This window comes from Ovis aries, chromosome 1 (assembly GCF_016772045.2).
Source record: "Ovis aries strain OAR_USU_Benz2616 breed Rambouillet chromosome 1, ARS-UI_Ramb_v3.0, whole genome shotgun sequence".
NCBI classification, from domain to species: Eukaryota; Metazoa; Chordata; class Mammalia; order Artiodactyla; family Bovidae; genus Ovis; species Ovis aries.
Genome location: NC_056054.1, coordinates 178,243,574 through 178,270,912, shown reverse-complemented (window position 1 = coordinate 178,270,912; position 27,339 = coordinate 178,243,574). Strand labels below are relative to the sequence as shown.

The following is a 27,339-nucleotide window of genomic DNA, read 5'->3' as shown; positions in this document are numbered from 1 at the left end:
TGTTTTTGTTTTCATTGAGAGATGTGGAAGTATTGTGTTTAAAACAAGGGACAAGCATTAATATGGAAATTTTTGGACTAAAAATACTTCAATGTACAACATATATATGGCTTGAGTAAGTAGAGTACTAGTAATAAAGAATGGCTTGAAGAATAAAGCTGCTTATCAGAATGTTAACATTAATTCCATCTTGTTAGAGTTACCCAGTGTTTAATCACTAAAAGTAAGCAGTACTGAGAATTCAGAAATTTGAATCTTTCATTTGAACATAGGAAGCATGTAATAAAAATAATGGCCACTGCTAATGAGAGCAAGAGATAACATATACTAAATATCATTGCGATGCTATGTTTTATAGTTTTCTGTATCTTACAGTGTTTTTATTTTTTCAGTAGATGTCACCAGAGGTGCTAGGGAATAAATACTAGAGTCTTGTGACCTCAAAGCAATACCAGTAAAGAATTTTAAAATTTTAAATTCTTTGTTTTGCTTGCATTTTGTTAATACTTTTGTGTTAGTGATGAATTAATTCCTGATAACCACAGAGTTGTTATGTAGCATTGCAGTGACCCAAAATGCATAAAACTTGGGGAAGAAAGTATTGCTTTCATTTGGGTTTTTGTCTTTACCTAATCACTTTAAATAGTCAAGACATTCTTTAAATACAAGAATAGAAACATTTTGTAAAGTTGCTGTTGGGAGTATGCTGTTAAATCTTGTTAATCTATCTTCTTAGAAGTTGTAGAATTCTTAAGAGTTTTACTCTCAAATTAAAATAGGATATCACATATATAAATACTTTTCTCAGAAAGGCATTAGAAGATTAAAGATAATGTAATTTTTTTGCTATGTAATAAACATATGAACACTACATAATTTTAAGTTAGAGCTGTTGTTGTGAAATAGAATTGGGAAAGTGTGCGTATTGCTTGAGTCAGGACACTGCAGTTATGCTTAACAGACTCATTTTCTGCTTTTAAGAATAAGCAGAATTTCTGTCTTGCAATTAAGATCAGTCCATGCTCACTTATAATGGAAATTCTCAGAAGGTTAAACTACTTCTTCCTAAGTGTCTTCTGAATTTTTGAAGAAAAACAAAAACTTGTACAATATTCAGCCTGACCAGAAAGTACCAAGATTTGTTAGGAGGATTCAATTTCTTAATTCTTATTGTTTTCCAATTCAGTTTTTTTTTCCAATTCACTTTTCCCCATTGGTTGGCAGTACATTTCTCTCTTTTATTAATGATTGCTTTAACAGTGTGAAAAAGCTTTCAAAATTATGTTACTTAAATTTTTTTAACAAATGAGGAAGAAAAACTGTACACTATGAAGTAATAAACTATTCTTACATCATAGAACTGTGTTTATTTAGTAATTTTTTCAAAGATTTTCATTGAGTTTTCAGCTGTTAGCAAGAATCTCTCTTCATTTTATTCACCCATAAAGTGGTTTTGGTGTTTTAAAATACTGTTATATTACTTTTATTCATTTCATGATACTGATGCTTTTGGCATTATCTCATCTAGTGATCAAAATTGAATAAAAAATTAGTACTCTACTAAAATCAATTTGGACTTTTTTGAGTGTTAAAATTTGTAGTTTTAATACATATTCAAAAATAAATCTTCAGGCTGTAGAGCAAGTTGGTGCTGTTTGCATTTTAATTGACTATTTTGTATCAAGATTACACAAGATGATCCCTTTGGTATTCTGCCACCTTACATTCAGTGATGTTCAATTTTTCTTTTTCTCTTTTTTTCATATTTCTTCTAAATCTTGAATAGTTTGTGGCAGCTGGGGATCACTTAGTCCACCACTGTCCAACATGGCAATGGTAAGTACTCTTGATTGAGGAACACAAAGTTCATATAAGGTATGACTTCATGATTATGGCAGTTTACAAATAGATTGGTGCATGAAAACTAGAATAACCAGTTTAATTTTCCTCTTATAGATTGCTTGTTTAAATGTTTCCCAGTATTGCTCAGTGAAATAAAGAAAAATTGAATGTTACACCTGTTTTGTTTTGCTGTGCTAACACAAAAGATGGATATTTTTGAGATCAGTGCCTTCCTTTGCCAGTATTCCCTTTCTTTACAGTGTTTGTCAGTTCTTGTGGTAGGTCTTTAAAAAATATTTTCAAAAATTTAATAATTTTGATTAGCTTATTTTTCAAATTAAAAAGTATTGAATTTTTTATGGCATTAATAGATACAGAATTTTTCAGAATCTCTTGTGTCTTTACCATAAGAACTTCTTTGAGGTTCAAAAGTTTCTCCCCAATTTTAGGAATTTTAGCTCAAAAGTTGAGAGATTCATGATGCCAAATAAAGGCTTGATTAGAAATCTATCTGTAACAGACTTTTCTAATTTTTATTTTTCTCATTAACTTTTCTTTTAATTATAAAGTAATTTAAGCAACTTAGCAGTTCTCATAATATATCATTAAAATATCTGAATAATAATAAATTTAGTTTCATTACTTTGAGTACTTATGATAAAGCTACCTGGCAGTAGCTGAAAAAGTGATCCAATACTGGCACACTATTTTATTTAGGCTAGAATTATTTAGAATTATTATCTTGTTTGGATATGAGTGGTTCAACTTGTTACATCCTTTTTTTTCCCAGTGACACTTTTTCAGTTGTAGTTGAAAGGTAGAGTTTTGATTGGGGAGCAGGGATTTTAGGATTAACAAGGTTCTAATTGATAATGTTTTCTAAAGAGCTTAAGTAAACAATTTAAAATCACAGTTGGAACTCTCTTTCATCTGTGGCCTATTCTGTTACCTTTAATTTTTATATTTTAACACATCCAAAATAGTTCTTCTCGAACATTGTTTCCTGTGTACCAAAGAAAGGCTGAAATGTCAGGTTCATTTACTTTTATGTCTTGTCTTTCTTGTGTGTATTTCTGTTCCATATTTTAAATTGAGTTCATATCATAGAAGCTCTCAGATTTAGACTTTTTCCCATCTTCTAAGTTGTTAAAACTGTATTTAGCTACATTCTGATCTATAGTATATCAATATATATTTCAAGTCAAATAGGTGTATAACATTTAAAATAAGTCATTTTGTAGGAAAAGAACTAAAGGATTTTCTTCAATACATATGTGATAGATAGACATTTTCTTTATTCAGATTTGATTGTTGTAGTCCTTAGTTGTCTAATTATATGATTTATAGTATTGTTTTAAGGGTTGATATCCGTGGACAGAATCATCGTTTAGCAGATAGTATTTATAGTTCCCACTTCACGAATTATGATGGTTGGAATAATTTTATTGTAGCTTGGAACTCAGTTGTATCACACTCCAGTGTTTATGCTTCTGGCTGAACTGTTGGGGCTAGAGGAACAACTTTAAATCTGTGCTAGAAGCAGACCATTTCTGTGCTGTATGTTCATGTTTACATGTGCCGTCATGACTGTATTATGTCATCTTCCCTCAGAACTTCAGGCAGTACCGTTTCATTGTTGAGTTTGACACTTCGGAATGGTCTAAAAAATCCTAGAAGCCTGACAGATGGTTTGGGGGCATTTCCTCTTTATCATAGGCTCAAATCTATGATTTGAAGTTTAGATGGAAGCTTAAGGCAACAGAACTCCAAATCATTTATATTTGTGACAGATACCACATGCCACCCCAGCTCTGACCAGTTCTAGTAAGAGTCAACTCAGAATAATCTTTGAAGAAATTTCTTAGTGAGATATTCCAGAGTAGCCCCCCAAATCAGAGATGTTATACCTGGCTCTGACCCACAGAGGGCACAGTATTCAAGAGCAGGAGCCCCAGAGTAACTTGACTTGATCCTTGCTTGTTTATACCTTCTGGTTTTGTGACTGTGGGCAATGTGACTTCTTTAAACTTTTGTTTAACGTATAAACTGGGGCTATTAATATTATTCACTAATTAGATTTCTGGGGATTATATGAAAATAATACATGTTGGAGTTCTAGATCCTGTACTTAATAGAAATAAAGTGAAAGTGTTAGTCGCTCAGTCCTGCCGGACTATTTGCAACCCCATGAACTGCAGCCCACCAGGCTCCTCTGTCCATGGGGTTTTCCAGGCAAGGATGGTGGAGTAGGTTGCCATTTCCTTCTTCAGGGGATCTTCCTACCCAGGGATCAAACCTGGGTCTTTTGCACTGCAAAAGACAAATTCTTTATCAACTGAGCTACCAGGAAGCACTCAATAAAAGGTTTTATAGTTTATTTCTGCCATTATTATTCTCAGCATTACCTGGTGATTCAAAGCATCTTATCTCTGAGTTCCAGTTTTAATGCAGCAGTATGAATGTGAATCTTGTCAACTGCCTACTTTGTTATGCAATATCATGCAGCTATTTTTCTGCCTCCTTTTGGTCTTTTAATCAGCCCTACTTTAAAAATCTGGTTCAGATTATTTTTGTTTCAAGGAAGACATAATAGTTGCTTAATATAGTTCCATATTATTCTTTTTTTTAATTTAATCTAAATTCTCTTAGTCTGTCTGCAGTCTCTTAGTACATTTCACTTAAATACATTTCACTTATATTATTGCTATGCTCTTCATTGCCCCAACATACATCACTTTTTGGATCCTTCCCAAAGCAATCCTAAAATAGTTTTCTCAGGGGTGTGGGTTGTGTGGTGTTGGGATTAACATGTGATATATTCTGTTTTTGCCTTTTAAAATGTTTTTTGTATTTTGGTGCTTTTCACTCTTTTTAAAGGGCCACAGGGGAAGAATTGAAAGTGAAGGCTTACCTACCATCAGGCAAACAATTTTTGGTCACCAAAAATGGTAAGAATTGTTGCGTATATATTAAAAAAAAACCCTACTACTTACTAAACTTTTTTTTTTTACTTTTTTATTGAAGGATAATTGCTTTACAGAATTTTGTTGTTTTCTGTTAAACCACAACATGAATCAGCCATAGGTATACATATATCTCCTCCCTTTTGAATCTCCCTCCCCATCCCACCCCTCTAGGTTGATACAGAGCCCCTGTTTGAGTTCCTGAGCCATACAGCAAATTCCCATTGGCTGTCTGTTTTACATATGGTAATGTAAGTTTCCATGTTACTCTTTCCATACATCTCACCCTCTCCTCCCCTCTCCCCATGTCCATAAGTCTATTCTCTATGTCTGTTTCTGCATTGTTGCCCTGTAAATAAATTCTTCAGAACAATTTTTCTAGATTCCGTATATGTGTTTTAGAATATGATATTTATCTTTGCCTTTCTGACTCACTACACTCTGTATAATAGTTTCTAGGGTCATCCACCTCATCAGAACTGACTCAAATGCATTCCTTTTCATGGCTGAGTAATATTCCATTGTGTATACGTACCACAACTTTATCCATTCATCTGTCAATGGGCATCTAGGTTGCTTCCATGTTCTAGCTATTGTAAATAGTGCTGCAGCGAACAACGGGATACATGTGTCTTTTTCAACCCTGGTTTCCTCAGTATATGCCCAGGAGTGGGATTGCTGGGTCATGGTGGTTTTATTCCTAGTTTTTTAAGGAATCTCCATACTGTCTTCCATAGTGGCTATATCAGTTTACATTCTCACCAACAGTGCAAGAGCATTCCCTTTTCTCCACACCCTCTCCAGCATTTGTTTGTAGACTTTTTGATGATGGCCGTTCTGACTGGTGTGAGGAGATACGTCATTGTGGTCTTGATTTGCATTTCTCTAATAATGAGTGATGTTGAGCATCTTTTCATGTGCTTGTTGGCCATCTGTATGTCTTCTTTGGAGAAATGTCTGTTTAGGTCTTTTTCCACTTTTTGATTGGTTCTTTGTTTTCATCAGCATCTTATAATTTTCTGTGTACATTTCTTTTGTCTCCTTAGGTAAATTTATTCCTAAATATTTAATTCTTTTTGTTGCGATGGTGAATGGGATTGACTCCTTAATTTCTCTTTCTAATTTTTCACGTTAATATATAGAAATGCAAGTGATTTCTGTGTATTGATTTCATATCCTGCAACTTTGTTAAATTCACTGATAAACTCTAGTAATTTTCTGATACTATCTTTAGGGTTTTCTATGTATAGTATAATGTCATCTGCAAACAGTGAGAGCTGTACTTCTTTTCTGATCAGGATTCCTTTTATTTCTTTTCCTTCTCTGACTGCTTTAGCTAGGAATTCCAGAACCATGTTGAATAGTAGTAATGAAAGTAGACACTTATCTCGTTCCTGATCTTAGGGGGAATGCTTTCAGTTTCTCACCATTGAGCATGTTTGTTGTAGGCTTATCATATATGGCCTTTACTGTGTTGAGGTAGGTTCCTTCTGTGCCCATTTTTTGAAGAGTTTTAATCATAGATGGCTGCTGAATTTTGTCAAAGGCTTTTTCTGCATCTATTGAGATGATCATATAGTTTTTATCTTTCAGTTTGTTAATATGGTGTATCACGTTGACTGATTCGCATGTATTGAAGAATCCTTGCATTCCTGGAATAAACCCAACTTGATCATGGTGTATGAGCTTTTTGGTTTGTTGCTGAATTGTTTGCTAAAATTTTGTTGAGGATTTTTGCATCTCTGTTCATCAGTGATATCAGCCTGTAGTTTTCTTTTTTCGTGTTGTCTTTGCCTGGTTTTGGGATCAGGATGATGGTGGCCCTGTAGAGTGAGTTTGGAAGTGTTTTCCTCTGCAATTTTTTGAAAGAGTTTTAGAAGAATAGGCATTAGCTCGTCTCTGAATGTTTGATAGAATTCTGTGAAGCCATCTGGTCCTGGGCTTTTGTTTTTTTGTGAGATTTTTGATTATAGCTTCAATTTCAGTGCTTGCAATTGGGTTCATAATTTCTATTTCCTGCTGGTTCAGTCTTGGAAGATTGAACTTTTCTAAGAACCTGTCCATTTCTTCCAGGTTATCCATTTTATTGCCATAGAGTTGTTCATAATAGCCTCTTATAATCCCTTGTATTTCTGCATTGTCTACTGTAACCACTTCTTTTTCATTTCTAACTTTGCTGATTTGATTCTTCTCTCTTTTGTTCTTGATGAGCCTGGCTAAAGGTTTGTCAGTTTTGTTTATCTTTTCAAAGAACCAGCTTTTAGTTTTATTAATCTTTACTGTTATTTCTTTCATTTCTTTGTCATTTGTTTCTGCTGGGATCTTTATGATTTCTTTCCTTCTACTAATTTTGGGGGTTTTTTGTTCTTCTGTTTTCAGTTGTTTTAGGTGTAAAGTTAGGTTGTCTGTCTGGTTTTTCTTGTTTCTTGAGGTAGGATTGTATTGCTATAAACTTCCCTCTTAGAACTGCTTTTGCTGCATCCCCTAGGTTTTGAGTTGTGTTTTCATTGTCATTTGTTGCTAGAAATATTTTGATTTCTTCAAGAACCTGTTGGTTATTTAGAAATGTGTTGTTTAGTCTCCATGTGTTTGTGTTTCTTACACTTTTTTTCTAGTAATTGATATCTAGTTTCATAGCATTCTGGTCGGAGAAGGTGCTTGATACGATTTCAGTTTTCTTGAATTTAGTGAGGTATGATTTGTGACCCAAGATGTGGTCTATCCTGGAGAATGTTCCACGTGCACTTGAGAAGAAGGTGTATTCTTCTGTATTTGAATGGAATGTCCTGAAGATATCAATGAGGTCCATCTCATCTAATGTATCATTTAAGACTTGTGTTTCCTTATTAATTTTCTGTTTAATGATCTTTTCATTGATGTGAGTGGGGTGATAAAGTTTACCACTATTACTGTGTTACTGTCAATTTCTCCTTTTATGTTTGTTAGTATTTGTCTTACGTATTGAGGTTCTCCTGTGTTGGGTGCATAGATTTTTACAATTGCTATGTCTTCCCCTTAACTGATCCCTTGATCATTATGTAGTGTCCTTCCTTATCTCTATTTTAAGGTCTGTTTTATCTGATATGAGGATTGCTACTCCAGCTTTTTTTAACTTCCCATTTGCATGGAATTTATTGTTCCATTTTCTCACTTTCAGTCTATATATGTCCCTCGGTCTGAAATGGGTTTCTTGTAGACAGCCTGCATATGAGTCTTGTTTTTGAATCCGTTCCCCAGTCTGTGTCTTTTGCTTGGAACATTTAATCCATTTACATTTAAAGTAATTACTGATATGTATGTTCCTATTGCCATTTTCTTAATTGTTTGGGGTTGATCTTGTAGATCTTTTTTCTTCTCTTGTGTTCCTTGACTATATAAATCCGTTTAACATTTTTGTAAAGCTGGTTGTTGGTACTGAATTCTCTTAACTTTTGCTTGTCTGAAAAGCTTTTTATTTCTCCATCAATTTTAAATGAGATCCTTGCCAGGTACAGTAATCTTGGTTGTAGATTTTCCCCTCTCATTACTTTAAATATATCCTGCCATTCCTTCTGGCCTGCAGTTTCTGCTGAAAGATGAGCTGTTAAACATATGGGGTTTCCCTTGTATATTACTTGTTGCTTCCCCCTTGCTGCTTTTAATATTCTTTCTTTGTGTTTAGTCTTTATTAGTTTGATTAGTATGTGTCTTGGCATGTTTCTCCTTGGGTTTATCCTGTATGGGATTCTTTATGCCTCCTGGACTTGATTGACTATTTCCTTTTCCATGTTGGGAAAATTTTCAACTATAATTTCTTCAAAAATTTTCTCATACCCTTTCTTTTTCTCTTCTCCTGGCACCCCTGTAATTCGAATGTTCGTACGTGTGTTATGGTCCCAGAGGTCTCTGAGACTGTCCTCAGTTCTTTTCATTCTTTCTATTTTATTTTGCCCTTCAAAAGTTATTTCTACCATTTTATCTTCCAGCTCACTGATTCATTCTTCTGCTTCAGATATTCTGCCGTTGATTCCGTCTAGAGTATTTTCAATTTCAGTAATTGTGTTGTTTGTCTCTGTATGTTTCTTCTTTAATTCTAGGTCTTAGTTGATTCTTGGTTTTTTCCATTTTGTTTCCAAGGTTTTTGATCATCTTACTGTCATTATTCTGAATTCTTTTCCAAGTAGTTTGCTTCTTATCTCTTCATTTATTTGGACTTCTGTGTTTCTGGTTTGTTCCTTCATTTGTGTAGCATTTCTCTGCTGTTTTTTTTTTTTTTTTTTCTTTTTAACTTACTGTGTTTGAGGTCTCTCTTTCCCATTCCTCAAGGTTGAATTCCTTTTTCCTTTTGGTTTCTACCCTCTAAGGTTGGTCTAGTGGTTTGTGTAAGCTTCTTATAGGGTGAGATTTGTGCTGAGTGTCTGTTATTCCTCTGATGTGTAAGGCTGAGTGAGGTGATAATCCTGTCTGCCGATGGCTGTATTTTTGTTTTGTTTGTTTAGATGAGGCGTCTTGCACAGGGTGTTCCTGGTGGTTGGGTGATGCTGGGTCTTGTATTCGGGTGATTTCCTTTGTGGGTGTTTTCACTATTTGATACTGCCTAGGGTCAGTTCTCTGGAAGTCTAGGGTCTTGGAGTCAGTGCTCCCACTCCAAAGGCTCAGGACTTGATCTCTGGTCAGGAACGAAGATTCCGCAAGTGGTTTGTTAAGGCATTAAGTGAGATTAGAACAAATATCCAAAATGAGAAACCAAAGATGAACCTCAGACAAATGGCAGTTATAAAATCAGGCAAATACTACTTAAAATAATGGTATATACACACATATATATACCCACGAGCAAAGTCCAAACAGTCCAACAAAATAAAGTACAATAGATTGACCCAGCGAACATGGGGAATCAAAGGTTATAGTTACCAGTTAAGAACAACGCTAACTAAAGTACAAACTGGAAAACAAAACTAAAGCAAGGTGCCAGTTGGGGAATAAAGCAATGAAAATAATAGTAACAAGTATGTTGAGAGGAAAGAAAGAGTAGCTATGCAGTGTTAAATAGAGGTAGATGAAGACGATTTATATACATTGAAGATTAACTGCAAGGGGAAAAGAACAGTAGGGAAGGCAAACTAAGGAAGAAAAGTAGAAAAGTATAATAGGTTTAAGAAAGTTATACTTATGAAATAGAGAAAAGAAAAAACACAGAAGAAGAAAGAGAAAAGGAGGAAAAGGAAAACTTCACAAAACTTCAAAGGCCCAATGTAGAGGCAGAGGTTTATAATGACTATTAAAAGCTTGACTGGATGTACACATATGCATATACACCCATAAGCAGATTCAAAACAGTCCAACAAAAATAAAGTACAATAAATGGACCTGGTGAACAAAGGGAACCAAAAATTATATCTATCAGAACAAAACTTTATAAAACACAAACTGGGAAACAAAACTAAAGCAAGGTGCCAATTAGGGAAGAAAGCAATGAAAATAAAACTAACAAATATGTTGAGACTAAAGTAAAGAAGGAAAAGAAAGAATAGATATGCAAAGCTAAATAGAGATAAAGAAGATTTATATATATTGAAGGTTAACTGCAAGGGGAAAAGCAAATGGAGGAATAAATGTAGAAATATAATAATAGGTTTAAAAAATCAAAATTAAAAAAGAACTCCCCTAACTGCAAAAGTCCCATATAGAGGCAGAGGTTTATAACAGCAATAAAAAATGTGACTGAGGGAAAAAAAAGCTCAAAAGCTTAGTTAGATTTCATAGTGCCAATAAAATTGGTGACTACAACAGAGGGAGGGAAAAAAAAAAATCCAGAAGAATCTAGAGAACAAGTCAAAACATAAGAATGCTAAATGTTTTTCTTGAGTCACTGCTGTCAGAGTACTTCCACCTCACCGCCCTAGGATGCCCTCTAACACTGTGCTGATCTCTGGACCTGCTGTGAGGGCAGCTCAGATGCTAATATGGTCCTTCTACGTGTTCTTGCCTCCAGTGTCCACAGCTTTCAGAACTAGTGCGTTTCCTTTTGTGAGATCTCTCAATGACCTTTTATATATTCTGCACACTCAAAATCTGCCTAGTTGATTGTGTGAATTTAATCTGCAGCTTGTACAGCTGGTAGGAGGGTTTTGGGTCTTTTCCCTTAGTGACACTGCCCCTGGATTTCCATTATGGTTTTATTTCCACCTCTGGATATCGGTTGTCCACTGGGGTTTGCTCCTGAGGCTGCCCTGGAGGACCTGGGTTTGCCTCTGTGAGGGTCAGGTGTGGAGGTGGTGCAGCTGCTTGAGTTGCAGGGGTTCTGGCAGCACCAGGTACTCAGAGGAGTTGGGGGCTCAGGCAGCAGGAAATATGGTGCTCTAGAAGGGTTTGGCAACTAGTATTGGCCAACATTGGAGAAGGAAATGGCATCCCACTCCAGTATTCTTGCCTGGAGAATCGCAGGGGCAGAGGAGCCTGGTGGGCTGTCATCTATGGGGTTGCACAGAGTTGGACACGACTGAAGCGACTTAGCAGCAGCAGCATAGGCCAATATGTTCCAGTATTCTTGCCTGGAGAACTCCCGTGCCTGACAGAGAAGGCTGGCAGGCCACAGTCCACGGGGTCGCAGAGAGTTCGACACAACCTGAGAGACCCTGTGTGCATAGACACAGACGTTTTTTTGCCTGTGGCAGCTCTACCCCAGTGCGAGTTGAGCATGAAGGTAGCGCAGCTGCTTGGCTTGCAGGTACCCTCGCGGCGCTAAGTGTGCAAGGACATGGACTACCTCTGCCACAGGAGTTATGGCCCTATCAGTGTTTTTGAGCCTCTTGTAGCTGGCAATCAGAAGGCCTATTTGGCCAGTCTCACTCCGTAGTAGCTCTGCCCGTACAGGCACTTACAGGGCTCCCTTGTGTGGGGTCCTTCTCTGTTGTTCGGCGCATCAGGCACATAGAGGGGCCCCCTGCCTGGGATCCTATTCTGTAGGTCAGTGCGTTAGACACTTAAAGGGGCACTCTGGGTGGGGTCCTACTCTGTAATTCAGTGCATCAGGCATTTGATGGGCCAGTCTCTCTATTGTTCAGCTGCTGATGCTGACGTGTCAGGGGAGAGAGATTATGGTTATGGCTCTACCCCCTACACATGACTCAGCCGTATTGCCTTGCTTCCTTGGCTGCCCAGCTTTCCTCCCTCAGCATTTCCCACCAGTCTCCTCCTTCACATCCCCTCAATCCGTCTCTCCATAGTCAACAGCAGCCCTCATCCTGGGATTACTCCACAATCCCTAAACTCCAGCTCCCAGCCACTGCACCGTGTAAGGTATGTATGGCTGCGGCAAGGACTGTCTGATTCTCACTCCATTTCAGTCAGTCAGTTCAGTTGCTCGGTCGTGTCCGACTCTTTGCAACCCAAAGGACTGCAACATGCCAGGCCTCCCTGTCCATCACCAACTCCTGGAGTTTACTCATGTCCATTGACTCAGTGATGCCATCCCACCATCTCATCCTCTGCCCTCGGTGAGTGAGGGAACTGAAGCAAGGGTCTGATCCCCACATTGGGGCATCCGAGTCACAGGAGAAACATTTAAGGCCGAGAGGGAAACAGCTGATTTGTGACAGCCTAAATGGCTCCAAAATCACTGCAGATGATGCCTGCAGCCATGAAATTAAAAGGCCTTTGCTCCTTGGAAGAAAAGCATTTCTGTGTCTGAAGGTATATTCCTGATGTATCCTTGGAAAGAGATGTATTCCATGTCCACCTACCACTCTGCCATCTTGTTCCTCGTCCTTACTGATTGTAATTTGTACTTAAAGCTGTACTTCTAGCTTCTCTCCGACAGAAAATTGGGTATTTAATGAAATTCTGAATGTTATATGAAAGTGAAAGTCATTCAGTCATGTCCATCTCTTTGTGACCTCATGGACAGTCCATGGAATTCTCCAGGCCAGAATACTGGAGTGGGTAGCCTTTCCCTATGGTAAAGTTTTTTTTTCCCTATGTTAGACTATTTTTTCCATACTTGATTTTATCTCCATTTTGTTATTTCTTTTTTTGCCAAAAAGTGTAGATTTATGATGAGAATGGCTCTAAGCAAAATTGGACTTCTTACTGGGCTATTTGTTGTTGTTGTTTTTGCTGCACTGACTGCAGTGGCATACAGGATCTTAGTTCCCTGGCCAGAGATTGAATCCGTGCTGCCTCCAGTGGAAGTGCAGAGTCGTATCAGCAGAACTGCCAAGGAAGTCCCCTTGTTGGACCTTTTTTTTCCCCTTAAAATAAATGTATTTGTTTTAATTGACGGTTAATTACCTTACAATATTGTATTTGTTTTGCCATACATTGACACGAATATGCCACGGGTGTACATGTGTTCCCCATCCTGAACCCCCCTCCTACCTCCCTTCCCATACCATCCTTCTGGGTCATCCCAGTGCACCAGCCCCAAGCAACCTGTATCATGCGTCAAACCTGGACTGGCGATTCGTTTCACATATGATATTATACATGCTTCAATGCCGTTCTCCCAAATCATCCCACCCTCTCCCTCTCCCACAGAGTCCAAAAGACTGTTTTGTACATCTGTGTCTCTTTTGCTGTCTCACATACAGGGTTATCGTTACCATCTTTCTAAATTCCATATATATGTGTTAGTATACTGTATTGGTGTTTTTCTTTCTGGCTTACTTCACTCTGTATAATCGACTCCAGTTTCATCCACCTCATTAGAACTGATTCAAATGTATTCTTTTTAATGGCTGAGTAGTATTGCATTGTGTATATGTACCACAGCTTTCTCATCCATTTGTCTACTGGTGGATATCTAGGTTGCTTCCATGTCCTGGCTATTATAAACAGTGCTGTGATGAACATTGGGGTACACGTGTCTCTTTCAGTTCTGGTTTCGTCTGTGTGTGTGCCCAGCAGTGGGATTGCTGGGTCGTATGGCAGTTCTATTTCCAGTTTTTTAAGGAATCTCCACACTGTTCTCCATAGTGGCTGTCCTAGTCTGCATTCCCACCAACAGTGTAAGAGGGTTCCCTTTTCTCCACACCCTTTCCAGCATTTATTGCTTGTAGACTTTTGGATTGCAGCCATTCTGACTGGCATGAAATGGTACCTCATTGTGGTTTTGATTTGCATTTCTCTGATAATGAGTGATGTTGAGCATCTTTTCATGTGTTTGTTAGCCATCTGTATGTCTTCTTTGGAGAAATGTCTGTTTGGTTCTTTGGCCCATTTTTTGATTGGGTCGTTTATTTTTCTGGAATTGAGCTGCAGGAGTTGTTTGTATTTTTTGAGATTACTTGTTTGTCAGTTGCTTCATTTGCTATTATTTTCTCCCATTCTGAAGGCTGTCTTTTCACCATACACAAAAATAAACTCAAAATGGATTAAAGATCTAAACGTAAGACCAGAAACTATAAAACTCCTAGAGGAGAACATAGGCAAAACACTCTCTGACATAAATCACAGCAGGATCCTCTATGACCCACCTCCCAGAATATTGGAAATAAAAGCAAAAATAAACAAATGGGACCTAATTAAAATTAAAAGCTTCTGCACAACAAAGGAAACTATAAGCAAGGTGAAAAGATACCCTTGTTGGACCTTTTAAGTGGACTTCGTAATTATAATCTTTTCAGCTACTTAATATCAGTCTTTTTTAAACCTAAGTTTTTCATGGAAGATATAATTGATACTACCTTGGATATTTAAAATCTCAAAGCTAGAGGTTTTATTATCCATTGTGTCATTGAAAGATTACCTGTAGGCACAGATGTGTTTCTGAAACAAATATTTATGAAATTAATGAGGTTGTTATAAAGCTAATTTGAAAACAACATCAAAAGGTTGTTACAGTCACAGTGTAATGACATATAACAATGCATTGATTTGTGTTCTGCTCATTATAGGAAAGGGAAAATATGTACAAAACATCAGTTTTTTATTTCCTACAGTATAGTTTTTTATGGGATTGGTCATGTCTATCTTGCTTGTTTTAAAAAAAAAAAAATCAAGAGATTAATAGCACTTTGTTGACCCCACATTGTAATGTTTTTACCTTATGATTTTTCAGTTTTAGGCTTATATGAATAATACCTGTTGATCGAAGCATATGCTATATGAAGAACTTGGCACCAGTTTTTGTAAGAGAGTAAAGTTTAGCAGATTAGTGAACTTTACACTGGTTTATCTGTTATTAATCGCTGGAGCTTAAATACAAATTATGAAGCTCATATTGAAAGTTACTTCAACATTGTAAACCAGAGGTCACCTCTACCACCTCCGAGTATGACAAGTAGTGCCTCCATGTTCTGAGAGTAAAGTCACTAAACTGATATGTTATTCATTAGCCTGAGGTTGAACAATGTCATCTCTGACTTTAGGTTTGCTGATCACAGATCATAAAGGTAGAGGGTACTTTGAACACTCTCAGTAGAGCCTTTCTACTTGTCTTCTCACAAAGCTATTTAGGGAAAAATAAGTGTCATCAAATAATTATATGTCTGTGGGTTGAGTGTAACTCTTAAATACTCTTACTAGAAATAAAAATAATATTCACTTAATATTTTGGTGGTAGGAATATATTTTATGGAATAAACTCTTTTTAAAATGGATTTACAGGAAGCAAAATATATCCTAGTAACTGCCCTTGCCATTTCTTTATAGTTCCGTGCTACAAGCGGTGTAAACAGATGGAATATTCAGATGAATTGGAAGCTATCATTGAAGAAGATGATGGTGATGGGGGATGGGTAGATACTTATCATAATACAGGTAAGAGGAGAATAGAATGGCATGTGTTTAATCTGTTCTAACTCTTTTGCAATCTTTTATAACAGCCTTGATTTAAAAAATAAAGAAAGCAACACAGGCATAGTTTTGTACCAGAAGATTTTTACCTGAAAAGAAGCTGGAGAACAAATTAGGAAAAAATGCCCTTGGAGTGTACCACATTTTATAGTACTGTGCTGCTTGCCACTACACACTGCCAAATACACCATGAAGGCAAAATTATTGCTCTCAGTTGAGATTCACTGCAGTAGTCAGAGGGCTAAATAATCTGCACAGGGAAAAGTACCTCTTTAAGTTTGTTTTTCCTCTGCTCTGACTAAAGGACACTGCCATCTGTTTCCTTAAATGATTCAGAAACAGATTCAGGACCCGAGTTCCTTGAAGCTTTCTTGTTCCTTAATGAGTTGAATATTGTTATGTCAAGGCCTAGAGAAAATAGCAGTTTTAACAACTTCTTAAAATAATTTCAGAATCATCCTCTGTCCTCAGCTGAATAGTGCTGTTAGACTTTTTGTATGTTTTTTCCCCTGCATCTTCCCAAAATCTTTCCAGTTTTCTGTTTTTGTCTTCATTAATGGAAGATGTGGATGGCAGGTCTGTAAGAAATTGCCTATTGACAGAGTAGAGCCACTGGTTATAGCACTCTGTTTCTGATGTCAAGTTAGTGAAACTCTCAGTTGTTTAGTTGTGTTCCTTAATCCCTGTCCCAGAATCCAGGTGCATATTTACAAAGGCATTCGTCACAGAGGTAAACAGGTGTTGGAATGATTGTGCTGTGCTGTCCTTAGTCACTCAATTGTGTCCAGTTCTTTAAGACCTCATGGACTGTAGCCTGCCAGGCTCCTCTGTCCATGAGGATTCTCCAGGCCAGAATAGTGGAGTGGGTTGCTGGATATCCCTTCCTCCAGAGGATCTTCCCAACGCAGGGACTGAACCAGGTCTCCACATTGCAGGCGGATTCTTTACGGTCTGAGCCACCAGGGTAGCCTAAGAATACTAGAGTGGGTAGCCTATCCCTTCTCCAGGGGATCTTCCTGACCCAGGAATCAAACTGGGGTGTCCTGCTTTGCAGACAGATTCTTCACCCACTAAGCCATTAGGGAAGTCCTTACATGATTGTGGAAGCTAGCAGTTCTGAAATGTAAAGGGCAGGCTGGCCAGCAGTCTGAAGACTTGTAATGGTCAGTTCATACAGCTAGAGTCTGGAATGACTAGTCTAGGCCAGTCTGGAAGCAGAATTAATTCCTCTACAAACTGTTTTTTTCTTAAGAAAAAAAAGTCTATTAAGAGACTAAGTCTCTTTTTCTTAACCATCTGCTCATTGAATGAGGCTCACCTACATTATGGAGAGTGATCTGCTTTACTCTTAAGTATACTGATTTAAATGTTAAGCACATTTTAAAAATAACCTTCAGAAGTAACATTTAGACTGCTGTTTGATCGGACTATGGGATACAATAACCGACCCAAGTTGACATATGAGATTAACCATCACAACTGGTACAGTGTTACCTTCATTAGAATCCTTTCAGCTTTCTTTTTCTTTTCCAGTATGTCCTCCTTTTAGGAGAGTCTGATTTAATGGGATGCTACTGCATTATATTTAGATGGATTGAAGAGGTTTATTTTCTTTGTTTCTGTGAAGTAGTCTCAGTAAGTTGTAATAGATATCCATTATGTTAATAATCATACTATTATAAAATAATTTCTAGAAAAACTACTCTGATATAAAAGTTTATGCTCAAGCTATGGATTGTGACTGACATTTTCTATTTGAAAATGACTCTTTGGATTGGATATATTGAACAGATAAATCAAAGCTTCAGAAGATAAACAAAAGAGCAAAGCATATTTTGTGTTTAGGTTTTTTGTTTTTATTTTTCTTTACTGTTTCCCATCCTTGTTGAATCATTTGAAAACACCGATGGATATTTTGAATTAGAAATATTATTTAGCTGACTTACGATCCTGCCATCTTCTTAATGTCACCTTCATTGAGATAAATGGTTTCCAAGGTAGCTGCTTAATGAGGTACAGTGGACAGAGCATTGAACCGAAGAGCAGATGTGGATTTGAATCCCAGGTTCTTCATGTAACTGTGAGATTTATATAAGTTTCTTTCTCTGGAGACTTCATTTCTTTATAGGGAGAAACCATTACTGTGACCTCCTTACAAAACAGTGTTTGTGAGGACTATATAAAATACAGAAGCAGTAAAATAGAAAGTCTCATATAAATCTGATGTGATATTACTTCCTTTAGAGGTCCTAGATCTCTGAAGCAAATAGCATATTTAACATAACCATTATCTATCTTATTGAGAAAATTTCATTGCAGGTTATATGACTCCTATAGTCTCTTTACTTTGTGAGAATATTTATTCTGATAGGCTCATGCCAGGCAAGTAAATAAAATAAATGAAGGATACTAAATGAGGAAAGATAGGCTAGGATAATTTATGGTAAAAATATTAAACTGATACTTTAATAGTTATTTAATTTTGAGAAGTACCTTTGTGATTATTTATTCCCATTAGAGTTCATTTGTAAAAGTGCTGCTAACATTGCTTTCTCATTTCAGAGAACTTGGAGAATTTAGATAATGTTAAAAGTTTTTATATTGCTCAAATCAGGTAAATTGAAGGTCTTTACAACTTAATTTTAGTTATTTTCTGCTGAATTTTAAACAGGTATTGCAGGAATAACCGAAGCAGTTAAGGAGATTACACTGGAAAGCAAGGTAATGGTTATTAGTTATGTATTTAAATTCAGTGACCTAGTTATTTGCTTGTATATTTGTTTTGAGGTTATTCATATCATTCATATACAAACTCTTACTATCAGTATTTATTATCAACTCTTTTAAATTCCAGTTATTTTATTTCCTCTCATTTTTCTGCATCAGCATACCAAAACACCACTGTTTCCCAGAGCTTTTCTTTTCTTTACTCTGTCAAATGGTTAAGAAAAACATTTTTTGAGACTAACTGGTTAAAATCTATAAATTTTTACTATTTGGGAAGATTTCTAGGCCAGTTTACAAGAAATGGCTTTTTATTTTTAAACAGAACTCCCACACATTCTGTAAGTGGAGGTTTTTGAGGGGGTTTACTTACTTGCTGATTACTATAATAGATTGCTGATAATATCGTGTTTAATTTGTAGTTTAAACATTGTCTTAAGCAGTTTATTCATTTCTTCTGAAGTTTCTTAATTTACTGCTGATTTGAGGGGTTATTGTTTTTTGTTCTGTTTTTTGTTTTGAAAATTTAAAGGAAGCTTTATAGCGTCCAAAATCATGACGTTTTGAATGAGTGGAAGCTAAATCAGTTGGGTCATATTGTACAGTTTATTTGAAGGAAGGGTAAAAATATACAATCGGGTAGAAATTTTCTGCTTGAAACTTTTCAATAATTTAGACTATCTATACTAGCTTTTCATTTCTAAAGAATGATTATAGTTGTCTTCATATTTTTGTATAGTAGTTTGAAATAATATAAAATAATGCAAAACACTTTCACCTTTATGTTTTCTTAACTATTTTGTTAAATACTCCATTCTCTTAGAGGATAGAATATTTGACAGAGTAACTGTTCTTTTTGTCTTTCTGAAACAGTTAGCTGCAGCAGTTCCTAGATTAAGATCCTTGTCTTTACGTGTTTTTGTCACCTGGATATTTTGGGATTTGTTACTGGGGCTTAACAGAAGGTGTTAAAAACCCAAACAAGGTTTTTTCTTTTTTTTTCCAGTGTACAATTTTATGCTTGTTAGGGATTACAGTTCAGTTCATTAGTCTGAGAATTCATCCTTTTGAAGTTCTGCTTTTTGGAGAATTTGACTAAGGAGAAATTGCATAAATGGCATTGCTGCTTCAGAAGCTCTTGTTTATTCCAGCGATTAATGTGTATGGATCAGACTTTGGGAATAACAAATGGCAGAGTGTGGATCCATTGTTTTGATAGGTTTATGATAAACCCTCTCAGAAATTTTTAATAAATTTAATAATGGTTAATATGGTACTTAGTATCCCACTTAGCATTCTCATGTCTTACTAATGGTTGAGTACTTGGAATGATTTACAACTAGAATTTATCTTCCCTGTTATTTCCTATTTAATACAGAATTTAAATGATTTTTTAATTTAGGGCTTAGAATACATACTATTAAAATAAAATTATAAATTAGGTGAAACTAAATGTCCAGTTTTTTGACCTACTACATTGACTTCAGATTTTTAGAATATTAATTTTGTGAAAGTGGTAATTGTATATTATATTAGGCTTGTCTTTGGTTAGCATTATGTCATTTTAATGCAGATATAGTTAAATTGAACTGAAATCTTATGTGTTATAATAATTGTAATTGCTTAATTCAACCAGGAATGTTAAATTAGAGAATATGATAGTATTTGATTTATAATATTAACATGTAAATGTATTGTGATTTATAAATATATATATATACTTATTTTTCTCTAAGTGTACGAGTTAACTTTGAACTGACTTTCTAATACTAGTGAATTGGTTAGCTAGAAATATTGTTTGTCAGAAGTGCAACTGGCAACAATTTTTAAATGACTCCTGGTGCTTCTATGATACTTTCTATATTTTTCAGTGCTAACCAGGTTAGCACATGGTTTTTAATGATTGGTTTATGGGTTTATCATATGAAGTAGGAGCTTTTTGAGTATAAGAAATATCTCATCATGCTTACTTTTGCAGTGGTTAGCACTGTGCTGGCATGTGGATGCTCAGTATTTGAACTCATGAACATATTTAAATGACTTTAAATTTAATTAATTTCAAAGGACAGTATAAAACTCCAAGATTGCTCAGCTTTATGTGAGGAGGAGGAAGAGGAAGAGGAAGGAGAAGCTGCAGATATGGAAGGTATTTGTGTCATGGATTTGTTTTAATCACAATAGAGTATTGATTATAGAATATATTTAATTGGTGTGGATTAAGAATTCTACTTTATTGAGTTCTGAATTTTAACAGCCTAGAGAGGATTTGTTTAGTTTAAATTTAATCAGTGCAGAACTTACCTTGCTCTTGGATTTTACCCAGAGCATGGCCTTGATAGCATTATTTCTGCTGGATCAGTATTGATCATAAATATTTAATGCTAGAGACAGCCATAAGATACAGATTCTTAAGCTAATTCCTAAATTCTTTCAGAACAGAAGAAAATTTGTTTAGGGATTTAGTATTTTCTTTTTCCTTTTTGATAGCATCTTACTACTTAAACCTTATGATAGTTATTCTTAATGGAGCCTTTTAAACTATATGGAATCCTCCCACTGCTTCCTGAGAATCTGAAGTGCCTTCCTAGGATTGCCAGTTGAGAGTTTAGACTTCATGTGTTAGTAAATCATTGTTACAAGAGATTTGAAACCCATTGTACTAACAGAACACAGTAATACAGGTCTAAAAGTATATGGCTATTCAAAACTTCATATTTCATTAGCATGATAATCTTTAATATGAAATTTCAGATATTTAAAAGTAGATGGAAGAAATTGCTGTCACCAGGACAACCTCTCTATTAAGCCCAATCTGTCTTTATAATACTTAACCTTCTCTATATTTGTTTGATTCTGTTAACCTTTTCCTCCCTTGGTTTTTATGATGTGGGATTTTCCTCCTTCCTTGACTGTTTCTTCTAAGTCTGCTTCCCAGATTCTTTTACTTCTGCTTAGCTGTTAAATGTTACTGTTTTATGGTGTTTCACTCTCTTTTTCTGCTCACTCCCTATACTCCCAGGTAGATTTTTATCTACTGTTGTAATTTCTGTAATTGGAGACTGTAGTCTGGCAGGAAGAATGGTGTGTAAACTGCATTAGATTTTCTATGAGAGTTTAAATATGAATATATGTATATATATAGAGAGGGTTAGCAGTTGGGAAAAAGAGACTATGAAAAATAACAGGGCAGGCATTTTGGAGGCTGTAAGGTGGCCAAATCCCCCCAGTACTTAGAATTTAGTGAGATAGAATGCAGAAGTAGAAGGTGGTATCTGTAGAGATGGCAAGTGGTGTTTGCTGAAGAGGCGGTGGCAGCTTAGCCTAGTCAACCAGAGTAGCCTTGACTTAAAAAGTGAAAGTGTTAGTTGCTGAGTTGTGTCTGACTCTTTGTGACCTCATGGGTTGGACCGTAGCCTGCCAGGCTCCTCTGTCCATGGGGATTCTCCAGGCAAGAATACTGGAGTGGGTTACCATGCCCTCCTCCAGGGCATCTTCCCAACCCAAGGATCAAACTCAGGTCTCCCACATTGCAGGAAGATTCTTTTACCATCTGAGCCACCAGGGAAGCCTTTGACTTAAAAGTACCTTTCAAAAAGAATAAGTACCTTTCAGTTTTGTTTCCTAAATTGCTTTTAAGCTTCCATGAAACCTAGCTGTATATCTGTTCCTGGATTCTACTAAGAATTTTATCCTTATTTCCATGTATACTCCTATTCGTTGAAGAAATCCAGATGAGTTTACTTGTAACCAAAATTGATCACAGGAACCTCATATACCATGTCTATGCTCAAGACATCTGCATTTAAACCCCAACCCAGATCTACTTGTTTAGATTTATTTCCACATGGAAGTCTCATAGTTGTCAGACCACCTTCTTGCACAAATGCTCATTTCTGGATTCTGTCTCTGAATGGTATGCAGTTAAGTTGGAGCAGGAAACGTTATGAATAAAGTACTGTTTTAGTTCTTCAGTACTTCGGCCACCTGATGTGAAGAATTGACTTGTAAGAAGAGACCCTGATGCTAGGCAAGATTGAAGACAGGAGGAGAAGGGGATGACAGAGGATGAGATGGTTGGATGGCGTCACTAACTTGATGGACATGAGCTTGAGCAGGCTTCGGGAGTTGGTGATGGACAGGGAAGCCTGGTGTGCTGCAGTCCGTGCAGTCGCAAAGAGTCGGACACGACTGAGCAATTGAACTGACCTGAACAGTTTTTAGAGTTTTAAGCTATAGAATTGCCTTAAATATCTGACCACCTTCTAGTATGTTTGTTACATTTCCCTTGGATAGAATTAAAGAAAGAATTGCTGTGTATGGAATTTAGCTTAAAAAGTGTCATTGGTACCTAATACAGTAGTTAATTTTCATCCATTTTTCAGCAAATATTTATTGAGCAAGACAGTATCTATATATCAGAGACTACATTTGGTGCTGGAGATAAACCAATAGACATGATCTCACAGAGCTAATATTTGATTTAGGGGACACAGACAAAAACAACAGATAAGGCAAAACGTAAACTGTCTCAGATGGTTGTAAGTGTTAGGCTGAAAAGTAAAGGCAGGCAGAGACAGGGAGGCTTGTAATAGGATGAGTGTTGTAATTTTTAAATAGGTTGGTTAAGAGAAACCTCACTGAGGATATGCCTTTTGAGTATAGCCTGACAAGAAGTAAGTGGACAAGCTGTTTGATTATCTGAGGAAGAGTGCAAAGGCCCTGAAGTGGGAACACGTACGACTTACATAAATACTGCAAGGAGGCTCCTATGTTTAGAGAGGCGTGAGGAGAGGGTAATAAGGCGTGGAGTTAGAGCGGTAACCTAGGAACCAGATGGTGTAGGGCCCTGGCTTTAACTCTGAGATGAGAGGCTGTTGGGGTTTTTTTAAGGAACAACAGAATGAGATTTTAAGATCTCAAAAGAATGGCTATGACTGCAGTGTTGGGAATAAAGACTGAAGGGGTTTGGGACAACAGGCATCTGTTTTGATAATCTAGGCAAGAAACAGCTGTGATATGGGCTCAGGTGGTAACTGGAGGTGATGAGAAACTGAAGATTCTAGATATTTTGAGGGTAGGGCTAAAAGAATATTTGTTGCTGAATTGAATGTGACATGAGTGGTCTCGTGTGACTCCAGGGTTTTTGACCTGAGTGTGTAGAAAGGTGTTATTCAGATGAGTTAATGGCTTTGGAGGGGAAGTCAGGGGCTCAGTTTTTGACATGTGATACTTGTGCTGTCCCCTAGTCATTCATGCGAGTCATAAATAAACAGTTGGGTATCCATGTTTGCAGTAAGGGAATAAATTCAAGAGTCATCAGCATTTAAAGTCATTGGGACTAGATGAAATCTTCAAGGGAGTCGGTGTGGATGAAGAAGAGGCAAGTTCCCAAAACTGAGCTTTTGGTTACTGTAGATGTTGAACAGGACCTGCATAGGAGATAGTGAAGGAAAAGTTAGTGAGGTGGGAGGAAAGCCAGGGAAATGTAGTATCTTAAAGGCTAAGGAAGGAAAACGTTGCAAGGAAGAAGAAATAAATCATGCCAGATGTTCTTAAGAGGCGAAGAGTTGACTCATTGGAAAAGACGCTCATGCTGGGAGGGATTAGGGGCAGGAGGAGAAGGGGACGACAGAGGATGAGATGGCTGGATGGCATCACTGACTCGATGGACATGAGTTTGAGTAAACTCTGGGAGTTGGTGACGGACAGGGAGGCCTGGCGTGCTGCAATTCATGGGTTCGCAAAGGGTCGGACATGACTGAGCAACTGAACTGAACTGAAGATGAAAACTGGGAATTTACCATTGGATTCAGCAAGTAGAAATCACTGATGACCTTAATGAGCATGTCTTATCCAGTTATATGAATATCCTTGCCTACCCTATGGAGTCACCAAGGACTCTGTAGTATTATCGTGCCAGTTAGTATTAGTAATAGATCAAGCCTCAAGTATGCCGACTTTCTCTGGCACTGTTAGGTAAAGTATTTGCTTCTTTAGAAATATAGAATTAGCTCTCTCATTTATTCAATATCTTCAGTCAAAACTAAAGCAAAAACCCAGGTTTTGCATTCTCTGAAGTAATATGTAATTTGGTTTAGGAAATTATTTTGAACTTGATTAATCTTTTGTTGCTTTTTATAACAGAATATGAAGAGAGTGGATTGTTGGAAACAGATGAGGTTTGTAAATCGAGTTTTCTTTAGTTAATTTTTAACGAGTAAACTTGGGGAATAGTGTTCTTAATATCTTGATCTATCAAATGAGTTTTTTATGTGTACATTGTTTATAGCATTATAACATTTTAGCTTGAATTTTGTTATATCTGCTGTTGAATAAAAAATACATAGGATGGGAGGATTTGCCAAAACGCCACATAGTGATTTTAATGGTTGTAAATTTTTCTCCACTGTTACCAGGCTACTCTAGATACAAGGAAAATAGTAGAAGCTTGTAAAGCTAAAACTGATGCTGGAGGTGAAGATGCTATTTTGCAAACCAGAACATATGATCTTTACATCACTTATGATAAATATTACCAGACACCACGACTATGGTTGTTTGGCTATGATGAGGTAAAACTAAAGAAAAATTTGTTTTAGTGTAAATATTTAAAATTTGAGAGTTGAATTCTTTTGTCATTAAGTCTATGGGTATATATTTTGGCCTTTAAAGTTTTAGGAATCATTTGTTTTGTAATTTTGTGATTCATGTTGAATTCGATTCTTCTTTTGAAGAAACTAGGAATTATTTAATGTGAAACAACATTGCTAAGGATTAAACAGAAATAATCTGTTAACGTTTATTCCTTGGTCCCTAGAGCTTACCCCTTCGAAATGTGAAGAAAATTGAAGTTGGTTTGTTATATTAAATTTTGTTTGGGATTATAGATAGACATGTGCAGAATGATCATATTGCATGTGAGGTTTTTTTCCCTGTAGACTTTCACTTAATTGAATTAAAGGAAAACTAAAATAAAATTAACTTGTTTAACCTGTCATTCCAATGACTATAAAAGGAAAACAAATAGGCCTAAAAGATGTTATAAAGTTATAAAATGTTTTGATAGCTCTGAACTTGCCTTTTTGTGGACTTTTTTCTGTATTAGATGATAGCTGATGTCACATAGCCTTGATGGACAAACTCTCCTCCATGCCTATTTGGTACTTTGCCCCAAATAATCTGGTGATTCTAAATAGTATAGAATTTGAAATTGCAAGTGATGTGGAAGGTGGGGCTAAGTATATTTATAAAGACTAAAGTTTAGGCCTAAAAGTTTTTAAACAGTAATTTCAAAGCATTTTTTATGGTTTCAGCAACGGCAGCCTTTAACAGTTGAGCACATGTACGAAGACATCAGTCAAGATCATGTGAAGAAAACAGTGACCATTGAAAATCACCCTCATCTCCCACCACCTCCTATGTGTTCAGTTCACCCATGCAGGTGTGTGTGTGTGTGTGTGTGTGTGTGTGTGTGTACACTTCATGGATTTACCACTTGAGAGTCTGTATAAACAGTGTCTGAACAGAAAAAAATTTACTCCATAAATAAAATTCTGTTGTCTTCCTTAGAAATGTTTGTGTTTAAGTAATATATAAGACCCCCCAAAATTTATCAATTTCTTCTAAGTTTCAATTCATTAAGAATGTTTTTTTTGTATATTGTGTTACAGTATAGATTTTTGTGATTTTTACTCCTGTTATTAGCTCCAAGAATATTTTGGAAGATTCTTTTTAGATTAAAAAATACTAATGGTTTGTTCTGTTGTGATATCTTTTTGTGAATGTGGAATATAAAGTTAACTTTGTGCTTTTTCTAGATGACCTATAAATCTCCTTTTATTGGTTAGTGAAGGGAGATGTATGCAAAATTTCTATTTTCCTCTACTTTTCAGTTAACTAACTTCTCAACCCTGCCAAATCAAGTACATTTTCTAATTTGGTATTTTTTTGTATCAGTGTGTTTTCACAGGGCTAAAAAAGTGAAACTGAGTCTATATACATAATCAAGGCATTTTAGGCTTGCCATTGGCTGCTTGAGATTATGTCTTCATATTCTCAGGGCCAGTACATTTACTCTCATCTTCTAAGTTGACTGCCTCTGTTATGAAGGTTGTATTCAGAGATTGAAGTAGCTTTATTTAAGCCAGGATACATATAAAAGTTCATTTCTTCTGTATGATGCCCTTTACTCAGTTAATTTACTCAGGTAATTACTCTGATATCACCATTTTATGTAGCATAGGAGATTGACCAGTTGGCCCTGAAAAGATTTGTGGAAAACTTTAGGTAAATATCCTTTATATAAAGGCAAAAAATTTTTTTCTAAGTAGAATCAGATAATTTTTATCTGAAAAAAATATATGTATGAAGTTTGACCAACTGGCTTTTCTTTAACTCAGTTTTGGCTTATTCTCAGTTAAATATTTCAGCAGTCAAAATCACAGCATTATAAATACCTCTTTGTTGTTGTTGTTTTTTACCAACCATTTTCATGTAACTTTTTTGAATTTGTCTGGTTGGATTCTTGTTTTTTTCTCAGAACAGAAAGCCCTTGCTCTGCAATTGTGCCCTGGCATGATTCCCTTTCTCTGATTTTCTGCCCTATCCCACTTCCACCCCCATCATAGGAAAGCTAACTAGTTCCATTGTGTTCCTTTGTGACTACCATAGCTTTTGAAAATTAACCCCTCCTCCAGTAAAATTCTGCATGACTCAACAGTCTGGCTTGTTGGAGAGTATGGAGGAGAATATTTTACATAATTACTGTTATATATTAAAATCACTGACAGTAAACATTTTTACAAATTTTCACAAACAAAAACTTGCTTTTCCTATTTTGATCCAGTTGATCTATACTAATATTTATTCTTTTGCATTTAGGCATGCAGAGGTGATGAAGAAAATCATTGAAACTGTTGCAGAAGGAGGGGGAGAACTTGGTGTTCATATGTATCCTTACCTGTCTGTGTATGTGACTAGAGGCAAAGTGCTTCTGTGATTTTTTTTCCCCCTTTTTGAGAGATTTAGCCCCTCA

The 27,339-nt window shown here is 36.2% G+C and overlaps 1 protein-coding gene across 1 annotated transcript in view; it reads left to right on the top strand.

Annotated features, from left to right (window-relative positions):
- Positions 1–27,339, top strand: part of ATG3 (autophagy related 3) — a 34,431-nt gene that overhangs the window by 5,408 nt on the left and 1,684 nt on the right. The window contains exons 3-11 of the mRNA XM_004002919.6: positions 1,787–1,836; positions 4,720–4,790; positions 15,438–15,545; positions 18,253–18,302; positions 20,370–20,451; positions 24,450–24,484; positions 24,722–24,877; positions 25,619–25,746; positions 27,186–27,254. Coding sequence (XP_004002968.1) covers positions 1,787–1,836; positions 4,720–4,790; positions 15,438–15,545; positions 18,253–18,302; positions 20,370–20,451; positions 24,450–24,484; positions 24,722–24,877; positions 25,619–25,746; positions 27,186–27,254 — 749 coding nt within the window. The remainder of the gene's footprint in view (positions 1–1,786; positions 1,837–4,719; positions 4,791–15,437; positions 15,546–18,252; positions 18,303–20,369; positions 20,452–24,449; positions 24,485–24,721; positions 24,878–25,618; positions 25,747–27,185; positions 27,255–27,339) is intronic.